Raw genomic sequence first — 23,825 nt, 5'->3', positions numbered from 1 at the left:
CAGGGCAGGCAGCCGGTGAAGGGCATTGTGCTGTTTCTCGGATGAGGGATCAGGGATCGCAGAGGGATTTTTAACAGCTGGGCTGGGTGGGGTGGGTGGGGAAGGGTGGGGAGGGGTGGAGGATGGCAGTGATGGCTCAGAGCACGGTCTCCATTCTTAGCCCTGGGTGCAGTCACTTCCCCGCTGTACCTCTGGGTGCCCTTTCCACTCACCTGGCAGCCTCTAAGCATCCTGATGCCGGGCTCCACCCGCACGGTGTCTACTTCAGCTGGTCTGGGCTGGGGCCCAGGTGTTGGCACTTTTCAGGCCCCCAGGTGATTGTGATGTGCGGCCAGGGTGGGGAACGGAGGCCTTGTGGGGCAGGTGCAGACCCCCCCGTGGGAGGGGTCTCAAGTACAGATCCTCTGCTTGCCCTGAGTGCGGGCCTTGCTGGAGGCCGGCCACGGTGTCCAGCAGCCTTAGGGGACCCCACAGCTGCACTCGGGAAGTGCCAAGAGAGGAGCAGAGCTGTGGCCCCTACAATTTCCAACTATGAGAGGCAGCCATCAGCAGCAGTCAGAGACTTGCAACCAGAGGAGCAATGGGCATTGCAGCGTGTCCCGGGCTAAACCCCTGAGCCTGCCTCCAAGCCCCTCTTTTCTCTGACTTCCCGGGGAGCCAAAGCAGCCCCACCTAGGCTCTCCTGTTACTTCTGTTGTCTGACAGCCCTATCTTGATCAATCCCTGGACTCCTCATCCCTGAGCAGGATCCTGATCCCGGCCACTTCTCCTCTCTGTATTCTCAACCACACCCCATGAGGTGGCAGACTTTCTACAGGACAGGGTCTTGGGCGTGGCAATCTTGTTGGAAGGAAGGTGTTGTGAAGAGCTGCCTCTTGAAGCTGCGTTTGCACGGGGTCTTGTCCTTTGCATTTGAGTTGGGTGTTTAGTTGGGGGCTGGCCCGCAGTCAGTACTAGTGACTGGATGCCGGCTGAATGAGCAGCCTTCTCTTTTCACATCTTAACTCTCCTGCCCAACGGGAGTCATGGAAGAAGTGACCATGAAGAGTGTAAGAAATAATTCTGTTTATTGACTAGAAGATGGTATAAAATTACAGCAATCTGCAGGCATTCTGGGCTTTCTGGAAGGGACATGCAGTGCTGGACTCTATATGAGATGGAGTGGAGACACGGACCACTGGGCATTGGCTCCCTTCTGGGCAGTTAAGGGATCTGTACTACCAGCACAGATGCTAGTGTGAGAGAGAATGACTGGTCCTTGCCCCTGGAAACAAAGGACATGGGCAGCTGGGGTCATCAGACAATGCCATGCTTACAACTCGGTCCTATCCTACATAGGTCATAGGTCAGTGCTGGCTCTCCCAATCTAGTCGTGGTAGATTCGTGTTGTTCCGTATGATGCTCACTCTTCCCACCAAAGGAAGGGAAACAGGCACGTTGGTTTGGGAGGCCATCCGAGGACACAGTGCTTTTGGCTCAGGTCATCTCGCTTCCAGAGACCTCACGGTCTGCTGGACTCGGCAGCAGTGGGCTGGGGCGCGCAAGCAGACGAGTGTGCACTACTGTCTAAGCTCAAGCAGAGGGACCTTCCGCGGGGCAGCAGTGTGAGGAGATGCGCATGCGTCCGATTTCATCTCGTCTCTCTCCGGGGGGAGGAGGAGGAGGAGGAAGAGGAAGAGCCGGCCCTCAGAGACCGAGCCACGTGATGCTGAGTTCCAGAGAAAGTCTTCAGCAGAGAATTCTTCCCAAGGGGAGCAGGTGTTTCTGTCCCAGAGTCAGCGTGTAAAATTGGGAGGGCGGACCCAGGTGTTGAGGTGGTGGTTTGGTTCAACGTCTCCGAGAGCCGATGGCTGTGTCCGTAGTTACATGACGTTCTGGAACAGCTGGAGGGACCTCATGATGTTGTCATCCTGGGAGGGGAGGAGGAGGAAGGAGAGAATGGTTAGAATTCAGTGCGGCATCTCCCCGAGAAGCTTGGTAACTGGCCAGCGAAAGTCCAGCATGGGCTTCCCGTGCAGAGAAATCTCTCAAGGGCAATGAAAAATGAGGAGGAAGGGGTGGGACCTAGAAAATGTGTCACTCAAGGCAAGGAGCACCTTCTCTGGCCTTAAAGTATTTGGAAGGAACAAATTATCCAGTGAAACCGTGAGGATTGTCTCTTTTAAGAAGCCTCGGGCAATTGCATCTTATCAAATGGTTTTCTGTGTCTACTGAGATAGTCATATATATATTTAAAAATTCTTATTATGTCATTACTGGTACTGATTAATTCTTGAACCTTAAACCAATCTAGCATTTCTGTAAAAACACCATTTGTTCATGATGCATTCTGCTTTTTATATGATACATGTTGCTGGATTTGGTTTTTTGCATCTATGTCCAGAAGGAATATATTAGCCTGAAAATTAATTTTCATCTTGTGATGGCCTTCTCAAGTTTCTATACGAGGTTCACGATAGCCTCATAAATCAAGTTGAGACTGTTTCCCTTCCTCCGATCTCTGAGTTTGTATAAAATCAGTATCACTTCTTCCTTACAGGTTCGGAAGAATTTACTGGTGGAGGCACCTGGGCCTGCCATTTTCTCTGTGGCAGAGTATGAAGTTAGACTCAATTCCTTGAACAGACACAAGGCTATTCAGAGTTTGCATTTATTTATTTATTTTTAGTTTCGATACGTTGTATGTCACGGGACAGAGAAGACAATATTTTGAATTAAAATATGATGAAAATATGACATCAAAATTTTGGGGATCGAAGCAATCAGTTAAAGCAGTACTTGGGGAGAAAAATATCTCTTTAAATACATATGTTAGAAAAGAAGGTTGAAAATCAGTCACTGAAGCCTCCATCTCAAAAAGCTGGAAGATCCCCTCTCACAGCCTGTAGCTTGATTGGAGCATGGCCCTAGGCACTGAGGATAGCTTGGTTGGTCTGAGGGCATCAGCTTCAGGCATTAAAAATAGCTTGGTACTTGAGCATTGGCCCCAGATGGGGTTGCAGGGTTGATCTCAGTCAGAGTGCATGTGGGATTCTGCCTCACTACCTCCCCTCCTCTCACCTACCAAAAAAAAAAAAAAAAAAATGCTGGAAGAAAACCTAAAAATGGAATTAAAATGTAAAAAACAGAGCGAAGGAAATAATTTAGAGCCCAAATTGATGAAACAAAAAGCAGATCTACAACAGAGGAAAACAACAAAGACGACAGTGGATGCTGGATATGTGAAACCTTCCAAAATTTTCTGGAACAGGGAGCTATTGTGGCCTCCTGGTTACGTGTATGGGTTCTGGAGTCAGGCTGCCCTGCCGTGACTTCATTCTCTCTGTGCCTCGATTTCTCTGCGTGTAAAGCATAGTATGTACTCTCACAGGGGGCTGCGTGGAAACCAGCGAGTTAATTAATCTATAGCTGAGGAAGTTGCTAACACGAGAAGCTAAATTGATTAAAAAGCTGTTAAGCAAAGTAAAAAAAATGCGTATTACAGTAGGGCACGGCATTCGAAACGAGAACAAGGGAGTTCGACGTCCATCTCTTCCTGTGCCTTCGCCACATCGCTCAACCTTGCCACGCCACTGTTTCCTCTTCTTTACAATGGGTGTGATAAACTGAGCTGCTGGGCCATTCACCATGATTAAAATGTTGAGATTCACCTGTGGCTGAAGAGTTGCTGGCCCGAGTCTCCCTCCCACCCCCCAGCATCTTCCCCTCTGGCTATCTGGTAACTGGCTCAGGACCCCTGGACCACCCAAAGAGCCATCAGCTCACGGGTTAGTACCAAGTTTAGCAGGGGGCCTCGGGCACTGCTCCAGGGTGTTGGGTCAAGGTTGGTTAAGAGTCATTCAATTCTCAGCCCATTCTAGTTATTAAAGAGTTAAAATGTCACCCTGGATATAGCGCCTCTGCCTCCTCAGGGTTGTCTGTGGTGAGGTTGATGCGATGTACCTGCAACTTGGTAGGTGCTGGGGGGGTGTCAACGATGTCTCCCCTGCTCGCTTGTGTTTGCAGTTCTTATGAATGGAGCTCAGAGTAAACGTGTACCTTTCTGAACTAAGGAGGGGGTGGAAGTGCCTTTTCCTAAAGCAATTATATCCAGGTCAGTCTCTGGCCGACTCTGGGGCCAGTCTGTCCTTTAGGCTAATGAAAATGGGGTCCGAGGACGAGCAGCAGCAGCATCACCTGGGGTGGGGCGGGGTGGGGCGGAGCGGGGTGGGGGTGGGGAGGTGTTGGAATAGGAGCTGCTCGAGCCCCACCCCAGACATATTGAATTAGGGTCCCTGTGTTAAGGAGAGCTTCACCAAGGTTGGTTTGCACATGAACGTTTTAGAAGCATTGGCCCACGGCGTTTGTGTTGAAAATGAAGCTGCCTTTGGGGTGTGGGTGTGGGCGTGGGGGTGTGGGGGTGTGGGTGTGGCGTGGGCGTGTGGGCATGGGCAGGGGTGTGGGGGTGGGCGTGGGGGTGGGCGTGGGGGTGTGGGTGTGGGCGTGTGGGTGGGGGTGTGGGTGTGGGTGTGTGGGCGTGTGGGTGTGGGTGGGGTGAGGGTGTGGGTGTGGGTGGGGTGTGTGGGCGTGGGTGTGTGGGCGTGGGTGTGTGGGGGTGGGCGTGGGTGTGGGGTGGGCGTGGGTGTGGGGTGAGGGTGTGGGCGTGTGGGTGGGGTGTGTGTGGGGTGTGTGTGGGTGTGTGTGTGGTGTGGGTGGGGTGTGGGTGTGGGTGGGGTGTGTGTGGGGTGTGTGTGTGGGTGTGGGTGTGGTGTGGGTGGGGTGTGGGTGTGGGTGGGGTATGGGTGTGGGTGGGGTGTGGGTGGGGTGTGGGCGTGGGTGTGGGTGGGGTGAGGGTGTGGGTGTGGGTGGGGTGTGTGGGCGTGGGCGTGTGGGTGTGGGCGTGTGGGCGTGTGGGGGTGGGCGTGGGCGGGGGTGTGGGTGTGAGGGCGTGTGGGTGGGGTGAGGGTGTGGGTGGGGTGTGGGTGTGGGTGTGTGTGGGGTGTGTGTGGGGTGTGTGTGTGGGTGTGTGTGTGGGTGTGGGTGGGGTGTGTGGGTGTGGGTGTGGGTGTGGGCGTGGGTGGGGTGTGGGTGTGGGCGTGGGCATGGGTGGGGTGTGGGTGTGGGTGTGTGGGTGTGGGTGTGGGCGTGGGTGTGGGCGTGGGTGTGGGTGTGGGCGTGGGGGGCTGGATGAAAGAAGGAGAAGCAATTAGCCAAAAAACATATACACATCACACACAGACACAGTCTACAGGGTGCTGATGGCCAGAGGGAAAGCGGTGGGGAACGGGGCCAGGGAGAGGCGCTGCGGGGGTGGGGGTGGGGCCGCGGGCAGAGGGGGGGTGCGGGCGGCAGGGGAACACATCGCGGTGGGCAGGTGGCGGTCCGCTGTGCGGGGCACTTGAAACCTGGGTGGCTTTGTGAACCAGTATCATCCCAACAAAGTCAATAAAATAAAAAATTTAAAGAAATATATAAATGTAGATTTCTAGACCCCCCCCCCCCCAGATCTGGGGTGTCTGGGATCGATGCCCGGAAACGTGCACTTCTAGAACCATCCCAGGCAGCCCTCGTGCACACCGTCATTGAGAATTCCAGTTTCAGATTCTCCCAGCTACTCCCCTGTCATCTGGGGAGCGGGTCAAGCGGGTCAAGCCGGAGGCAGGCTAAACGGTGCTGGCATAGCCCTGCGTGGGAAGTCTGCAGGTCCACAGGCAGCCCTCTGGGCTTTCACGCCCTTCCCAGGCGTCTGGCTCAGCCGGGCTTGGCCAGGACCAACCGCACATCATTCTGGGGAGTGGCGATGGCTGGGACTCTGACTTGTGGCCGGTGGTACTGGTGACTTTGACCCAAGGGTCACAGGTGTCTCACTCTCCCTTCCGCATGGCGCCAAGCCCCAGACACTGTGCCCTGAGACCTGTCCTTACCTCCTGACAGGATTCGAGAAATTCATCTAAAGTCACAATCCCATCTTTATTTTTGTCCATTTTCTGAAAGACACAAGAGGAAGTGCGTTCAAGAACCCGGCGATCTGCACTCCAAAAGCTTGCCTTTCGTTACCCACACTGCCCCGAGAGCTAGGGTGGTGTCTCACTGGCCAGACAACTGCACCCAGCCCTGGAGTGAGCACTCGGACCCCTGGGAGCGTCCTTCCAATGAGAAGACATTCTCTAGACTCTCAGCACCTTGTTGCCGGATTGTTCTGCTGACCCCCTGCCAAGTCTCCTGAGACTCCCCCGGCCTGTCCATCTGTCAGAAAGAACACTGGACATGAGTTTCTACTGTCTCTCACTGTGTGACCATGAGTCTGGAAGCCTCTGTGAGCCTCTGTTTTCCCCATCTGCCAAGGGGGAGGATTAGACTGGCATGAGCTCTGGCTTTCTTTGATACTTTATTACTAGGTTAATTATTTACTAGAAAACCACTATGATCCTGCCACACTTCTACTTACGGATGAACACTAGCCACCTCCTCTTGACCAGACAAGGATGAAGTTTTCAAGCTAAAGATCTCACACTCCATCTCACCATCCTTTCCAACCTGATTTCTCTTACTCTCTAGACCAGCGGTTCTCAACCTGTGGGTCGCGACCCCGGCGGGGGTCGAACGACCAAAACACAGGGGTCGCCTAAAGCAATGAGAATACATTCCGAATCATAACTGTAGCAAAATTACAGTTATGAAGTAGCCACCAAAATTATTTTTTGGTTTGGGGTCACCGCAACATGAGGAACTGTATTGCAGGGTCACGGCATTAGAAAGGTTGAGAACCATTGCTAAATGCTCCCCACCTACACAAACGTGCTTAATGAGGTCTCCTCTGTGGACTCGGCTAGCCCAAGAACGGAACTTAGAGCCTGTACTCCACCACGTACCCTTCCCTGCGTTCTTCTGGAGTGTAGCCTTCTCTGCTTAATGAGATCCTCTGTTCCTGGAGAACGATACATTTGTCATCCTTTCCTGTTTCCCACAACATGCAGTGCAGGGTCGGATACACACACACACACGCACGCACACACACACGCACGCACGCACGCCACTGCTCCTATGCTTGTGGCAGGACTGATCTAAGTCAAGCTGAAAGGTCACACACAGGTGTGCACACTCACCTGGAAGAAGACATCCACGTGCTGCTTTGGGGTGTCTTCTTTGAGCACGGGGTATGTGTACTTCCCCATCATGTCGTAGATGGCCTTGACAATGTCCACCATCTCCTGGACAGGGGACATGGAGGAAGCACAGAGTGTGGGAACCGTGAGGTGCAGCTCTTCTTAGGGGCTCCTTATCCCCCTTAGGAGTAAAAGTGATTACAAGGACCTTCTTCAGCTGATGAGAAGGAGTGACAAGGCCAGCGAGAGGGGCAGTACTCCGGGAGCCTCTTCCTGGAGAGAGGACAGTGGGGAGTTCTCCAGGCCTTTAGAAGCTCTCGGGTCCGTTACCTTTTTTTGAGCATCGCCCTCCGGGAGGGGTTGTCTTGGGCTTGGAGTGGACATGTTTATATACTGACCAGCCCGTACTCTACTTCTGGAAGACCCTCTCCCCACTCCATGAGTTCTTGTGAATGGGTGAGCCCGGCTGGCTGTATTTGTACCAGGTGACCCGTCCCTGTGGCCATGAGTGACACTGACCACAGTTGACTGGCACAAAGGTGGACGTCTGACTACAGCAGAGCTACTTTGTATATTGACATACTACTTTATAAAGTCATTTTCAGAATGTAGTGCATCACACTAATTTTTACATCTTCTTCCTCTTGCATGGTTTTAAACGGCCACTTCTGTCTCCAATGGTATGTATTTACTGCAGTTTCACGGACCACACCTGCTACCAGGGGCTGCCCACCACTCTTTCCTCTTCAGTGCCTGGAACACCTAGTAAGCCTTCAAACACAATGTTGCGCGGATGCACGACTGGATGAATGCGGAATGAAAACTGGAGAGAACCTTGCCGGGTGGGGGAGGTGAGGACTGGAGCTCAGGACGTGGGACGTCGTGGGATGCTAAACAAGGCTCGATTGAGGTGCCAGGGGACAGGAGACACCACAGTGGGTTTTGAGGTAAACCTGTGGGTATTTCACGGGCTGGGCACCACATGGGCTCTGAGGTTCTGAAAGTGTCAAGCAGTGAACACTCAGAAATTATCTGTGAAGACTTCTTTAGAGACGGACACACCCTCTGTCACCCCCTTCTGTGGGTTTACTAGAAGGCAAAACGGTGGTCTGACTCTTCAGCGACAAGCATTCCTTTCTCATCTTGCTGACCACTACACAGCCATCCCAGATTTTGGCTTTAACGTGTGGCTGCTAACCTGCTGAAATGCACATTCCCTGGGGAAGAGTAACTACACAGAATAAACCACTTATACCCACTTTGAAACGTGCGCTGAGTATGTGTGCCCCGGTAAAATGAAGGGATCCACTTAGCCCTTTCTCAGAGCCTGGGGCAAGGGCAGGGGGGGCACCGAGGAGGGCCACGCTGAGCCCCCAGGCAGACCCCTCCTCACTCCGACAATTTCCTCGAGACGACCGGGGCTGCTGCCTGAGTTAGATGACTCCCTCGTGGCCCTTGCCCGCTCCCGCCTCAGCTCACTCACCTCTTTGTTGATATATCCATCTTTATTGATGTCATACAAGTTAAATGTCCACCTTAGCTTCTCATGGACGGTTCCTCGCAGTAGGATCGACAGAGCGGTTACAAAGTCCTGACAAGTGGCAAATGTGCAAGTGACATTAACACCGAGCCATTGGGTGGGGCTGAGCTCTGGGACTGCTTTTGCATCATGGTCTCTTCCAGGTCCTCTGTCCCCGGAAGGCCATGGCCAAGCTCAGTGGAGAGCGCCCCCATCACTCCCTGCCCTGGCCCTCTTCGTGGGAGGGCCCTCTCGTGAGGAAGAATCGAGCTCTGTGTGTTGATACCCGCAGACATAGGTAAACACAGCCTCCCCCGGTACGGCTTCATCCCACGGCTGCCATTATGGTATACGTGGTGGCAGAGTCCAGTGGCTAAATGTGGACTCTGGGGACATCCTACTTGAGTTCAAGTCCCTCCTTTGCTGTTTGACCTTGGGGAAGACAGCCTCTCTTTGCCTGACTTTCCTCTTCTGTAACTGGTAATAAATAATAGCACCCCACCTTGTAGGGTTATTGTGAGGGTTCAATGAAATAACACATGCAGAGTGCCGAGTACAGAGCCTGCCACGTGGTGAGCTCCGTGTGCCTGTGAGCTATTAAACTGTCGCCACCTGACCCTCGAGGCCCCGTGTCCCGGGAGGGCAGGGGCAGTTGCTGTGTCTATCAGGTGTCCCCAAACTACAGCATGCGGTCCCCTGAGGCCATTTATCTGCCCCTGCTGCACTTCCGGAAGGGGCACCTCTTTCATTGATGGTCAGTGAGAGGAGCACTGTATGTGGCTGCCCTCCCACAGTCTGAGGGACAGTGAATTGGCCCCCTGTGTAAAATGTTTGGGGACCCCTGCTCTATGTAGTCAGGAAATGCTTGTTGAATGGATGGAGGTTTCTTTGTCTTGGCTGCGGGCATTTGGCAATCAAACTCTTTCCCCCCCACAACACGCCACGATTCAGAGGGTGAGGAGATGGGGTCCCGGGGAGCCCCAGAGACACACGTACCTCGAACTTCACGGAGCCCGTCTGGGTGGTGTCGAAGGCGTGGAAGAGGTAGTGGGCGTACGTGCTGGCGTCTGCAAGGCAGAGGAGGACAGGCTGGTGACGGGGGCAGGGGCTCTGTGAGGGGAGGGAGGTCCCTTACAGCAACAAGAAAGAGAGGAGCAGGGTGGTGGGGGCGAGAAAGGAGACACGTACGGAGTGGCAAAGGCCAGTGGTAAATCTGGGTCCGTTTGGCTCTCCTGGGGTTTAGGTGGGACGTTCTCGTGAGGGCCAAGACAAGCCCTTGCCCCTGCACCTAGCCATCCCCGAGAGTGGCCCTCCCACCTGTCTGTGTGTACTCCTGGCGGACGAATGACGTGATGGCTGCATGGAGGTGCTCTCTGGGCGGCAGTGCAGTGCCCTAGGCGGGGACAGCTTCTGCTTCTCCACCCCTCCCCCTCTCCTTCCTCTCTGTCTCTCTCTTCCCCTCCCGCAGCCAAGGCTCCATTGGAGCGGCGTTTGCCTGGGCACTGAGGATGGTTCTGTGGTCTTTGCCTCAGGCGCTAGAATGGCTCTGATTGCGGCAGAGCGACACCTCAAGATGGGCAGAGCATCGCCCCCTGGTGGGCATGCCGGGTGGATCCTGGTCGGGCGCATGTGGGAGTGCAGTGCCCTAGGCGGGGACAGCCGCTCTGTCACTGCATAGCTGTGTGACCACAGGCATCTAACACACCCTCTCTGAGCTTCTGCTTCCCCACCTCTGTCCAATGGGATGGAGCAAGACCTCTCTCTTGACATTTCTGCAAAAGCTCGTTAATCTTTTCACATAGTCACATCATCAAAGCCACCAAGCCCATCACATCGTCCAAACTCACTAGAGCAGGGGTCAGGAAGCTTTCTGACTGAGAGAGCCATGAACGCCACATACTTTAAAATGTAATTCCGTGAGAGCTATACAATGACCCGTGTACATTATGCATTATCCATGAAAAATTTGGTGTTGTCCCAGAGGACAGCTGTGATTGGCTCCAGCCACCTGCAACCATGAACATGAGAGGTAGGAAATGAATGGATTGTAATACATGAGAATGTTTTATATATTTTTTTCTTTTTTGTATTTCTCTGAAGTTGGAAACGGGGAGGCAGTCAGACAGACTCCCACATGCGCCCGACCGGGATCCACCCGGCATGCCCACCAGGGGGCGATGCTCTGCCCATCTTGAGGTGTCACTCTGCCGCAATCAGAGCTATTCTAGCACCTGAGGCAGAGGCCACAGAACCATCCTCAGTGCCTGGGCAAACGCCGCTCCAATGGAGCCTTGGCTGCGGGAGGGGAAGAGAGAGACAGAGAGGAAGGAGAGGGGGAGGGGTGGAGATGCAGATGGGTGCCTCTCCTGTGTGCCCTAGCCAGGAATCGAACCCAGGACTCCCGCACGCCAGGCCGACACTCTACCACTGAGCCAACCTGCCAGGGCTGAGAATGTTTGATATTTTTAACATCATTTTTTTTTTTTTTTTTTGGATTTTTTTTTTTTATTTTTTATTTATTTTATAATTTTATTTTTTTAATGGGGTGACATCAATAAATCAGGATACATATATTCAAAGATAACAAGTCCAGGTTATCTTGTCGTTCAATTATGTTGCATACCCACCACCCAAAGTCAGATTGTCCTCTGTCACCTTCTATCTTGTTTTCTTTGTGCCCCTCCCACCCCCTATCCCTCTCCCATTCCCCCCTCCCCCCCCGTAACCACCACACTCTTATCAATGTCTCTTAGTTTCACTATTATGTCCCACCTACGTATGGAATAATACAGTTGCTGTTTTTTTCTGATTTACTTATTTCGCTTCGTATCATGTTATCAAGATCCCACCATTTTGCTGTAAATGTTCCGATGTCATCATTTCTTATGGATGAGTAGTATTCCATAGTGTATATGTGCCACATCTTCTTTATCCAGTCATCTATTGATGGGCTTTTTGGTTGTTTCCATGTCCTGGCCACTGTGAACAATGCTGCAATAAACATGGGGCTGCATGTGTCTTTATGTATCAATGTTTCTGAGTTTTGGGGATATATACCCAGTAGAGGGATTGCTGGGTCATAAGGTAGTTCTATTTTCAGTTTTTTGAGGAACCACCATACTTTCTTCCATAATGGTTGTACTACTTTACATTCCCACCAACAGTGTATGAGGGTTCCTTTTTCTCCACAGCCTCTCCAACATTTGCTATTACCTGACTTGCTAATAACAGCTAATCGAACAGGTGTGAGGTGGTATCTCATTGCCGTTTTGATTTGCATTTCTCTAATAGCTAAAGAAGATGAGCATCTTTTCATATATCTGTTGGCCATTTGTATTTCTTCCTGGGAGAAGTGTCTATTCATATCCTCTTCCCATTTTTTTATTGGATTGTTTGTTTGTTTGTTGTTGAGTTTTATGAGTTCTTTGTATATTTTGGATATTAGGCCCTTATCTGAGCTGTTGTTTGAAAATATCATTTCCCATTTAGTTGGCTTTCTGTTTATTTTGTTATCAGTTTCCCTTGCTGAGCAAAAACTTCTTAGTCTGATGTAGTCCCATTCATTACTTTTTGCCTTCACTTCTCTTGCCATTGGAGTCAAATTCATAAAATGCTCTTTAAAACCCAGGTCCATGAGTTGAGTACCTATGTCTTCTTCTATGTACTTAATTGTTTCAGGTCTTATGTTTAGATCTTTGATCCATTTTGAGTTAATTTTTGTACAGGGAGAGAGACTGTAGTCCAGTTTCATTCTTTTGCATGTGGCTTTCCAGTTTTCCCAGCACCATTTATTGAAGAGGCTTTCTTTTCTCCATTGTGTGTTGTTGGCCCCTTTATCAAAAATTATTTGACTATATATATGTGGTTTTATTTCTGGACTTTCTATTCTGTTCCATTGGTCTGAGTGTCTATTTTTCTGCCAATACCATGCTGTTTTGATTGTCGTGGCCCTATAATAGAGTTTGAAGTCAGGTATTGTTATGCCCCCAGCTTCATTCTTTTTCTTTAGGATTGCTTTGGCTATTCGGGGTTTTTTATAGTTCCATATAAATCTGATGATTTTTTGCTCTATTTCTTTAAAAAACGTCATTGGAAGTTTGATGGGAATTGCATTAAATTTGTATATTGCTTTGGGTAATATAGCCATCTTGATTATATTTATTCTTCCTAGCCAAGAACAAGGTATATTCTTCCATCTCATTATATCTTTTTCGATTTCCCTTAACAATGGTTTATAGTTTTCATTATATAAGTCCTTTACATTCTTTGTTATGTTTATTCCTAAGTATTTTATTTTTTTTGTTGCAATCGTGAAGGGGATTATTCTTTTGAGTTCCTTCTCAGTTGTTTCATTGTTGGCATATAGAAAGGCTATTGACTTCTGTATGTTAATTTTGTATCCTGCGACCTTACTGTATTGGCTTATTGTTTCTAGTAGTCTTTTTGTGGATTCTTTGGGGTTTTCGATGTATAGGATCATATCATCTGCAAAAAGTGATACCTTTACTTCTTCTTTTCCGATATGGATGCCTTTTATTTCTTTGTCTTGTCTGATTGCTCTGGCTAGAACCTCTAGTACCACATTAAATAAGAGTGGAGAGAGTGGACAACCCTGTCTTGTTCCTGATTTAAGGGGGAAAGCCTTCAGTTTAGTGCCATTTAATATGATGTTAGCTGATGGTTTATCATATATGGCCTTTATCATGTTGAGATATTTTCCTTCTATACCCATTTTGTTGAGAGTCTTAAACATAAAATTGTGTTGTATTTTATCAAAAGCCTTTTCTGCGTCTATTGATAAGATCATGTGGTTTTTGTTCTTTGTTTTGTTGATATGGTGTATTACATTAACCGTTTTACGTATGTTGAACCATCCTTGAGATTCTGGGATGAATCCTACTTGATCATGATGTATTATTTTTTTAATATGTTGTTGTATTCGATTTGCTAGTATTTTGTTTAGTATTTTGGCATCTGTATTCATTAGAGATATTGGTCTGTAGTTTTCTTTTTTTGTGCCATCCTTGCCTGGTTTTGGTATGAGGGTTATGTTGGCCTCATAAAATGTGTTTGGAAGTATTGCTTCTTCTTCAATTTTTTGGAAGACTTTGAGTAGAATAGGAACCAAGTCTTCTTTGAAGGTTTGATAAAATTCGCTGGTATAGCCGTCAGGGCCTGGACTTTTATTTTTGGGGAGGTTTTTAATGGTTTTTTCTATTTCTTCTCTACTGATAGGTCTGTTTAGGCTTTCTGCTTCTTCTTGACTCAGTCTAGGAAGGTTGTATTTTTCTAGGAATTTATCCATTTCTTCTAGGTTGTTGAATTTAGTGGCATAAAGTTTTTCATAGTATTCTACAATAATTCTTTGTATATCTACGGTGTCCGTGGTGATTTCTCCTCTTTCATTTTGGATTTTGTTTATATGAGTTCTTTCTCTTTTTTCCTTGGTAAGTCTTGCCAAGGGTTTGTCAATTTTGTTGATCTTTTCAAAGAACCAGCTCCTTGTTCTATTAATTTTTTCTATAGTTTTTCTGTTCTCTAATTCATTTATTTCTGCTCTGATTTTTATTATCTCCTTTCTTCGGCTGGTTTTGGGTTGTCTTTGTTCTTCTTTTTCTAGTTCCTTAAGGTGGGAAGTTAAGTGGTTCACTTGGGCTCTCTCTTGTTTGTTCATATATGCCTGAAGCGATATGAACTTCCCTCTTATCACTGCTTTTGCTGCATCCCATAGATTCTGATATGTCGTATTGTCATTTTCATTAGTCTGTATATATCTTTTGATCTCTGCACTTATTTCTTCTTTGACCCATTCATTTTTTAAAAGTATGTTGTTTAGTTTCCACATTTTTGTGGGATTTTTTTCCTCTTTTTTGCAGTTGAATTCTAGTTTCAAGGCTTTATGATCAGAAAATATGCTTGGTACAACTTCAATTTTTCTGAATTTGCTGATATTGTTTTTGTGGCCCAACATATGGTCAATTCTTGAGAATGATCCATGTACACTGGAGAAAAATGTATACTCAGTCACTTTGGGATGAAATGTCCTGTAGATGTCTATCATATCCAGGTGCTCTAGTGTTTTGTTTAAGGCCACTATGTCTTTGTTGATTCTCTGTTTGGATGACCGATCTAGAGCCGTCAGCGGTGTATTGAGGTCTCCAAGTATGATTGTATTTTTGTCAGTTTTTGTTTTAAGATCAATAAGTAGCTGTCTTATATATTTTGGTGCTCCTTGGTTTGGTGCATATATATTAAGAATTGTTATGTCTTCTTGATTCAGTGTCCCCTTAGCCATTATGAAATGGCCATTTTTGTCTCTAAGTACTTTTCCTGTCTTGTAGTCAGCATTATCCGATATGAGTATTGCTACACCTGCTTTTTTTTGGATGTTATTTGCTTGGAGTATTGTTTTCCAGCCTTTCACTTTGAATTTGTTTTTATCCTTGTTACTTAGATGAGTTTCCTGTAGGCAGCATACAGTTGGATTTTCTTTTTTAATCCATTCTGCTACTCTGTGTCTTTTTATTGGTGAGTTTAATCCGTTTACATTTAGTGTAATTATTGATACTTGTGAGTTCCCTATTGCCATTTTATATCTTGCTTTCTGTTAGTTTTGTGTCTTGTTTGATCCTTCTCTTTCGTTTTTCTATCTTTTGTTTTTATTTGGTTGTATTCCATACATCTTTCCTCTGTTGCTATCTTTTTTATCTCATGTGCTTCTGTGGTGGTTTTTTCAATGGTGGTTACCTTTGAGTAATGAAAAGGGTCCCTACCCTGTTCATTGTAGCAAACTATTTTGTGAGTACTTTTGCACTCCATCGTCCTTTGCTACTGTTAATCTCCGTCTTCTCCCCCTCTTTCTTTTTGTTGTTGTCACAGTTTAAATTTGGTTTTATTGTGTTCTTCTTGGAGCTTTTACTTGTGGCTATGTTTTTTTTTGTTCTTTGTATCTTATTGGAGAACCCCCTTTAGTAATTCCTGGAGTGGGGGTTTTCTGATGATAAATTCCCTCATCTTTTCTGTATCTGTGAATGTTTTTATTTCTCCTTCGTATTTGAAGGATAGCTTTGATGGGTATAGTATTTGTGGCTGAAAGTTCCTCTCTTTCAGGACTTTAAATATTGGGGTCCACTCTCTTCTAGCTTGTAGAGTTTCTGCTGAGAAATCTGATGATAATCTAATGGGCCTTCCTTTATATGTTGTATTCTTCTTTTCCCTGGCTGCCTTGAGAATTTTTTCTTTGCTGTTGGTTTGTGTCAATTTCATTATGATATGCCTTGGAGTGGGTTTGTTGGGGTTAAGAAAACTTGGAGTTCTGTTTGCTTCTTGAACTTGAGGCTTTAGTTCTTTCCACAGGCTTGGGAAGTTCTCATCAATTATTTGTTTAAGTATGTTCTCCATTCCATTTTCTCTCTCTCTTCTCCCTCTGATATACCTATTATTCTTATGTTATTCTTTTTGATGGAGTCAGATAATTCTTGTAGGGCTATCTCATTTTTTTTAATTTTTGAGTCTCTTTCTTCTTCTCTCTGTTGTGCCTCAAGTTGCTTGTCTTCTATTTCACTAATCCTCTCTTCTATCTGACCTGTTCTATTAGCTAAGCTTGTTACTTCGTTTTTCAGCTCGTGAATTGAGTTTTTCATCTCTGTTTGATTTGTTTTTATAGTTTCAATTTCCTTGGACATATATTCTTTGTGTTCATGGAGTTGTTTTCTGAGCTCCCTATATTGCCTTTCTGTGTTTTCTTGTATATCTCGGAGGATTTTTAGGATTTCTATCTTGAATTCTCTGTCATTTAGCTCCAAGGTTTCCAATATATTAAATTTTTTCTCCATAGATTTTTCCTCATCTAGCTGTGTTACCTCTCTTTCTTTTGTATCCATGATATTCGATTTTCTCTTCCTTAATGGCATCTGAGGGTGGTTTTGTTGATAGTATTAATGAGATTTAATAAAGAATAAAAAGTTAAAAAAAATAAAAAAATAACAAATCGAAAAGAGTTGTTTTTTTTTTAAAAAAATTAATAATAAAATAAAGAAAAATAAAATAAAATAAAAATTTTTTAAAAAAGGAAATTATTCCCCCCCTCTTTTTTTCCTCTCCTCTCCTCTCCCCTCTTTCTTGAGAAAATCTTGTGGCGGACTGTGAGTTATAACAAACAATGCCTGTGATGGAGGGCCTGAATTGGGGAAAAGTAATAAAGGGGCAAAAAAGAGAGAAAGAAAAAAAAAAAAAAAAAGGAAAAAAAAAAAAAAAGAAAAAAGAAAAATAAAAGAGCGTATGGACCCACAAAAAGCAAATAAGGAAAAAATTTGGGTCAAGAATAAAATGATTTGCTTTTAGGTGTTGGTTTTCTAAGAGTTATGATGAGAGGAATAAGAGGAAAATGGAAAAATGGGGGGACAAATAAAAAACTTACTATTGTATTTAGTGGAACAAGAACTAGATAATATGGAGAGCCAGGGATGGGAGCACTCCTAGTGAGTTAAAAAGGTGAAGTAAAAACCCCCCAAAATGCCACAAACATAGGTTTGAGTCCCAGATAAGATAATTTGTTTGTTATTGAGGTTTGAATGAGAGGAGATGTAAAGGAGAAAGGAAGAAACTAATATAGAGGGAGAAAAGAAAGAGAGAGAGAGAAAAAAAGAGGGAACCACTAAAAGAAGAAAAAAGAAAGGAGAGAGAGATAGTTAAGGGTTTTGGAGTGCAACCCTCATAGAGAGAAAGGAAGAGAAGAGAAATGAACATCATTTTTTTTTATTAAAGATTTGTCTGCGAGCCAGATGCAGCCATCAAAAGAGCCACATCTGGCTCGCGAGCCATAGGTTCCCGACCCCTGCACTAGAGAGTGGCTCGGGAGAACTCAACAACTGGTGAGTCTAGGGCCTGAATGGGACGAAGCTGCCTCCCCCCTTCCAGCTTGGGGAGGGGCTGCCAACTCGCGTTTGCGATGCTTGGGTCCCTGTTCCATCAGGATTCAGGGAAGGGTCCTGCAGGAGGTGACTCCTGGACAAAGAATGAGATGGCACGTGACACATGAAAACCAGAGGAACAGGCACTGGTGCCCCAGGTCCACGGGACCAGAGAGGGTTCCCGCAAAAGGCAGCGCCACAGAGCAGCATGGGCCTCGCCTCTTCGCTAACCTAGATCTCTAGGCACAACTCTGTGCGCCCCTGCCTCCTTTGGGCCCATGGTATTTACTGAACTTTCTTTCCCCAATCCTGGCTGGCCTCGGCCGCTGAGTGAAGGCTTAGCTTCTCGGAAGCTCGAGTGCCCCACCTGGGAGAACAGCACCTGCTTCCCGGGGCGGTGAGGAGACCTCCTCAGATTCTCCGTCCATCTCTCCTCCGCTGGGGAGGGTCCGTCTTTCAGAGGTCTTTCCGGCTAACGCTCCAGCAACCCCCCACATCTTGTCATAAGGGAGGCGCCTTGCTCTGAGCTCTCCCCAGAGTTGAGGAGGAGGTGGGTAACAAGGAACTTGAACTTGGAGAAAGGAAGGCAGCTCACCAGAGAGAGAGGGCCGGGCAGGGTCTTTTTCAAGGTCAAGGTCAGACTCACCTCCATGAGGGAAAAACTGCGCGTAGATCTGCTTGAAAGTTTCCTCATTGACCACGCCGCTGGGGCACTCCTGCGTGTGCGGGGGACAGAGTCAGTGGGCGTGTCAGAGCCCCCCCCCCCCCCGAGGAGTGGAGGGGGTCCCGCCTTGGGCTCGAAGATTCCTTATGATCTCTGGTGGGCAGGGACTTTCTGTGCCTTCGTGGTGAGGGGTCGGGGTCAGCCCCACCTTGGGTTGGGGGGCCGCTTGGTGAAGTGAGGGGACTCCCTCCCGGAGCGGGCACTGGGAGGTGGAGAGAGTTTGGGCTGCGGGATGAGAAACACCTGCATTTGGTTCCTGGCTCAGCCCCTTCTAAGCTTTGTGACCTTGACTGAGTCAGCCCCCGATCATCAACGTTCTTAGCTGTGAAATGGGGATAAGTGAACCTTCCCAATAAGGTGGTCTTGCATTCACATCCCCTTTGTACAAGTCACCCTCCTCTTTTCACAACGACACAGCCGGGAGAGCTCCCTGACCGCCCCGTTGGTGTCCGGGAGGGCTCAGCCCCGGGGGGACCCGGCCGGCGCCTTGGGAGGCCGCGTGGGGCTTACGTTTTTGAAGCCTCGATACAGGACCTGCAGCTCCCTCTTGGTGAAGTTCGTCTGGGCCTCGAGCTGCTCCAGCCCCTCGGGCCGATGGCAAACCATGGTCATCTCCAGCTCGTCTTCAATCTTATCTGGAACCAGAGGAGGCGGCGTTAGGAGGGCTGACCCTCAGCGGTCACTTGTCAGAACATAGTCTGGTTGTCATCAGGGTGGTGCCGTGGCCTGGGACATAGGGTCGTGGGCTGGGGTCACACTGCCGATGGATGACATTCCTGCCTGGACCCCCTGCCCGGTCACACTTTCTGTCTCACAATCAGTCCAGCCATCTCTCCAGGTGTGTGCGCATCAGGTGAGGGCGTGTCAGCATCTGAGATAAACACCCTCTCAGTGGAGAGAGAGCGGAAGAGCTAAAAATAAGTCCTTGTGAAAACGCTGCCCTTTCTTTGGAAATATTTTTTCCGCCAAGTCAATGTGCTGCCCACTGAACACCTGAATGTTCTGCAGACACAGAACTGATCAACACCCTCCCAACAGCACAGGGAAGCAAACCTACTAAAACCTATTACAGATCCACAATCTCTCACCATGTGGGACTAGAGAAAGGCTAGCATGATTTAGCAAAAAGTTTCCATTGGAGCATTAAATACTAATTTAAAACTATGAGTGTATTTTACAGTATTGTTTTGTAATATCTACTAGGTAACCTACATAAAGGACAATGACTTAAGTGGGAGCTACTTTATATAAACCAAAGCTCCCGAAGCATTGAAGGGCTCTCAAAACAGTTGTCTTAAGTGGTAGTTAGACCGCGCTATAATACAATGTAATGTTGCACCGGTTGTTTAGAAAGGGTCGGTCACCTAAAGGGAGAACACTGCCCCATCTCCTCCTGAAGGGTCACAAAATCCAAATGAGGGGAATTTTGAACGTTGTACCATGGCCGGAGGATCAGCGAGTGTTTTCCTCTGGGCCCCGCCTGGAGTTCTTCCTATAAATTTTCTCCAATCAAGAATCAATTACCATCTAACCTTTTCTGTCCATTGTCACGCCAACATTACCAAATCTATATATTGAGCGACTGTAGATCCGGGCTGGCAAAGAACAGTGACAGGGAGAGGGCGGGCTGCTGGGAGGACGCGGACCCTGTTCCCACGGCCAGGGCCAGGGAGAGCGGGCTGTGTCTCCAGCCGGGAGACCTGGGCGAGCAGGTGCGTCACTCTGTGCGCATGGTGGCTCTAGTCAGGGTCGGTCTCTTTGCTCCGCCTTTCCTTTTGCTACTTGGATTTCAATAGGAAAGAGACCCGTCAAAGTGAGTTTGAATCTTGTACCTTTCCCCAAAGGTAACGGACATTTGGCTATGTTTCTACGGGGGGGTGGGGGTGGGGTAGAAGAACTTGGTGTCAATTCCTTGCTGTCATCTCTTTCTTAAGTGCCTGGCAATACTTATCACCTTATCCTGCTGGGTGTGAGGCCGATTGCTCAACATAAATGTGATCCTCACTAAAGCAGGATGTACTGTATCTTCCACTGCAATCTCTTTCTTTGTAGAACCGTGCTCACGACCACGGCCCTCGGGTGGCATGATGCACGAGGAAACCGCTAATAAGGCCATACTCGTGGCAACCTTCTAGGGGCGCCGGCTCTGGGCATTCCTCTTCCTCATGCCAGCTCTCTCCCTCCTTTCCTCAGGCGCCTCATGGTTGGGCCGCTGTAAATATGTTCTGGAGAGACTGTGGAAGGGGCTGCAGAGGTTTTTGTATCCTTCTGTTGAGTCCTCCTCCTCCTCCTCCCCCCCCCCCGGAGAGTCCCTGGGTGCTACCCGGGTGGTCCCAGGAAAGAAAGGAGGTTGACCCAGGTCCCTGGGGGGAGAAAGAGGAAAACAGAAGGAACAGGTGTCTGAGGGGGGGGCTGCTTGACAGTTTCTTTTGAGGCTTCTTAACAGTCTCTAAGGCCAAATGTTTGTGATGATCATTTTTGTTATTAAAAGCCACAATGAGCCAGTTACCAAGTCAGACTGAGTTTGGATGATAGAAAATTAACCCTGAGATGCCACGCTGTAGCAAAAACTGCATAACAACAACGAATTAGACACCTTGTGTTTGCAAAGTACTTTCAACTTGTAAAATGGTGTCATGCCCCTAAGTTACCTGGTTGTGCGGTGGGGAGTGGGGGACCGTTGCCCTCTCCATCTTAAAATTAGGGAAATGGGTGTCCTAACGGATGAGAGTTCTCTAAGTGTGAGTACCTCAAAAAGTGATGAGTTAGGTAGCCCTGGGCTTAGTTAAAATGAGACGGAATAACCAACCGCAGAGCACGCGGCCCGGGAAGCTCTGGCCGGAGGAGAGGCTGGGGAGGACGATTCAGAGGAAGTGCTCCTTAGTGTTTTGGGGTCGCAGGATCTTCCGAGTGTGCAATGGAAGCTTCAGACCCTCAGAAAGGAAAGTGTGTTGAACTGTGGCATTCTGTACCTACTCTCAGCGGGTTCCTGTAGCTTTCAAACACATGGAGCTCTCACTTAGTGCTCGTAGCACAGGTGGTCTCTTCCAAACTCTGTCATTAAATGGCTTTGCCTGAGTCCTAGGTCACAGAGACAGGACAGCTGGCGACAGATCTAGATCTAGCGTCCAGCCGGTCCAGGGACTCAGTAGATCTGGTTTCCGTGTGCTCCTACAATGAATGGCTTCTGCTTCCTCCGAGCACCCTCTGCAGATCGGTTTGTAACCAGCCTTACAGGGGTTCTGCCCCGACAAGCTCTGGCCTGGGGACAAGTGAGACCCTTAGCCTAGGAGTGCAGGAGGTCCCACACCTTTGGTGTTCTCCCTCGTGAGGAGTCTCCTCCGTTAGCCTCTCTGCCCAAGGCCATGACCAAAGACCACGCCCCTGACCATCTCTTTCTCCCTGGACTGAAAAATAGTTTCTCCTCCCTTGGGGGGGGGTGTCTCTGGGTTGGAATTTATACCCACCCCAACCAGTTGTGAGGTCACAACATGGTGTCCCTTCAAATGAACACAGTCCAAATACAAGTCTTGTTTGGCCTAGGAAATGTGTTTTTATTTATTTATTTATATTTTTTGGAGTGACTGGCAATATTTAAAGATGAGGGACTCATGTACACATCTGCATTTCAGATGTTTCTTGGAAAATGGGATTATCGGACAACTTTGGTCTCAAGCTGTCACAAGTCCGTAGTTCACTGGAGCTGAGCGGTGGCTGTCCCCTCTGGCTCACTCTCTCCAGTTCTGTCACCTCCCTGGCCCCGGAGGCATTTCCGTCTTTGGTCCCTGACCTGTGGTCCTCACCCGCACACCTGCCTCCCTTCGTCTTACCGTACGCTGCCCCATCCACCTCCTTCCCCCTCCCTCACTCTTCGTTTAGCACATCCCACAAAGAAACTGAAGCAATTAGATGAAATAAATATAATACAATAATAAGAGATAAAGTAATAAGAAAAACAGCCCCAGAAAATGTGGATTGGATTAGGAGGTCAAGACCACGGGGAAAAAGAGAACACAGAAATTCAGGTCATTTGTTCTGAGTAGTTACTACACTTGAGCCACAAATTGGCTCTGAGCTCTTATATATATTTTATTGCCCATGAGAGGAAAACATATCAGTTGCTTCAGGGGAGCAAAGCTTCTCCTATCACTTGTCTCTAAAAGAATGTTTCCAGCTGTTTCCGTACAGGTGGGGTTTGTTAACAAGGGGCACAGGACGTGGGTGAGTGAGAAGACTAATTGCCAAATAGAAGTACTTAATTAAACGGCTCTTCCTTTGAAAGTCATGTGACCCAAGCAGTCAAGTTAGTTTAAACATTTTTTTTTTTTTTTTTACCTCTCTGATACTGGTAATACCACCAGGCGATGTCTAGGAAAAAGTAAGAGAACATTTTACCAAATTCATTCATCAAAAAAAAAAAAAAAAAAAAAGAAAGCAAAGCACACTTTTATTTTCCACAGAGTCCACTCTGAGGGTGTCCAGGTCGCTGTCCAGCTGGACAGAGGCGAAGAGGGCTTGTAGCAGAGCAGGGCGGACGGCTCCCTGTCCTTGTCCCATGGTCAGACCAGGCAAGAGCAATGGGTCGCCGTGCAGTACCCACGGCTCCCAGCAGGGGGCTCATCGAGCATGCCCGCAGCCATGCAGCCATGCAGCCAGAAGAGAGATGGGATGGCATGGGGCAGAGGATGCGCGGATGTGCATGGGCCTTGGAAATACCCGCCTGTTTGATTGAAGAGGGGCTTGCAGACATCCTCCGCGATGGAGGCCCCATCGTCCCTCTCTGCTGCGTAGTCCCTATTCCTTCACTCAACAACTATCCCTGTCACATCTACTCTACATCCAGGCTGGGGCAAAAGTAGGCTTACAGTGGCCCCACCCTGCGTATCCGTGAATGAAGCAACTCTGTTCCCTGCTCGCACGGAGCTTACAATCTACAAAACCTGCTTCTCCTGTCCCCTCTCAAGCACATAAGTAACACAGGTGCCAAGGAGGAAACGGGCTGGTTGAAAAAAACCAGCGGATGCAGGTAGGGTTCTCTCCCTGTGATGCCAAGTAGAAAACAAGAGAAACCATCAAGCCTCGGAAAACCATCCATGGCACAGTGGACTGGCGGGGCCACAGGTCCCAGAGAAAGCGGGAAGGAAGGGCTCTATCTGCTGCTCTCCCCTGGGCATCTATTTGGAGATTAGCCTGATTTTCAATTGTCATCAGAGATGGCCTTGAACTTCCTCCTGTCCTGGTTCTGGCTGAAGGAGAGTGTGGGAGGCAGCCCAGCCACCACCTTACCTATGTTTTAGTCACTCCCTGCCCACAACCCCCGCAAAGTGGTGCTCTAGGTGGGGATCCATTGGTAAGTGCTTCTGCTCTTGTCTCTTGAACCTGAATTTTCTTTCTTTTTCTCTCTTTCCTCCTTCCTCCCTCCTCCCTCCCTTCCTCCCTCCCTCCCTCTCTTCTTTATTTCTTTCTTTCTTGCTTGCTTGCTTTCTAGTGAGAGGAGGGGAGATAGAGAGAGACTCCCACATGCACCCGACCAGGATCCACCTCGTGACACCCATCCGGGGCGGATGCTCTGCCTGTCTGGGGCC

At 48.3% G+C, this 23,825-nt stretch overlaps 1 protein-coding gene across 6 annotated transcripts in view; it reads right to left on the bottom strand.

The window, feature by feature from the left end:
- Window positions 1-1,048: 1,048 nt before the first annotated feature.
- Window positions 1,049-23,825, bottom strand: part of KCNIP1 (potassium voltage-gated channel interacting protein 1) — a 288,179-nt gene continuing 265,402 nt past the window's right edge. For 2 of the 6 annotated variants that reach the window (XM_066273245.1, XM_066273246.1), the window contains exons 2-8: window positions 18,751-18,875; window positions 18,112-18,232; window positions 9,601-9,671; window positions 8,569-8,676; window positions 7,086-7,190; window positions 5,904-5,966; window positions 1,049-1,910 (exon numbers count right to left, since the gene is read on the bottom strand). In XM_066273245.1, coding sequence (XP_066129342.1) covers window positions 1,863-1,910; window positions 5,904-5,966; window positions 7,086-7,190; window positions 8,569-8,676; window positions 9,601-9,671; window positions 18,112-18,232; window positions 18,751-18,875 — 641 coding nt within the window. In that variant the 3' untranslated portion in view covers window positions 1,049-1,862. Of the gene's footprint in view, window positions 1,911-5,903; window positions 5,967-7,085; window positions 7,191-8,568; window positions 8,677-9,600; window positions 9,672-18,111; window positions 18,233-18,750; window positions 18,876-22,575; window positions 22,609-23,825 lie in introns of all 6 variants that reach the window. The other 4 variants (XM_066273248.1, XM_066273249.1, XM_066273244.1 and 1 more) reach the window with 3 other exon arrangements.

This window comes from Saccopteryx bilineata, chromosome 4 (genome assembly GCF_036850765.1).
Source record: "Saccopteryx bilineata isolate mSacBil1 chromosome 4, mSacBil1_pri_phased_curated, whole genome shotgun sequence".
NCBI classification, from domain to species: domain Eukaryota; kingdom Metazoa; phylum Chordata; class Mammalia; order Chiroptera; family Emballonuridae; genus Saccopteryx; species Saccopteryx bilineata.
This window is presented reverse-complemented; position numbering and strand designations above follow the sequence as displayed.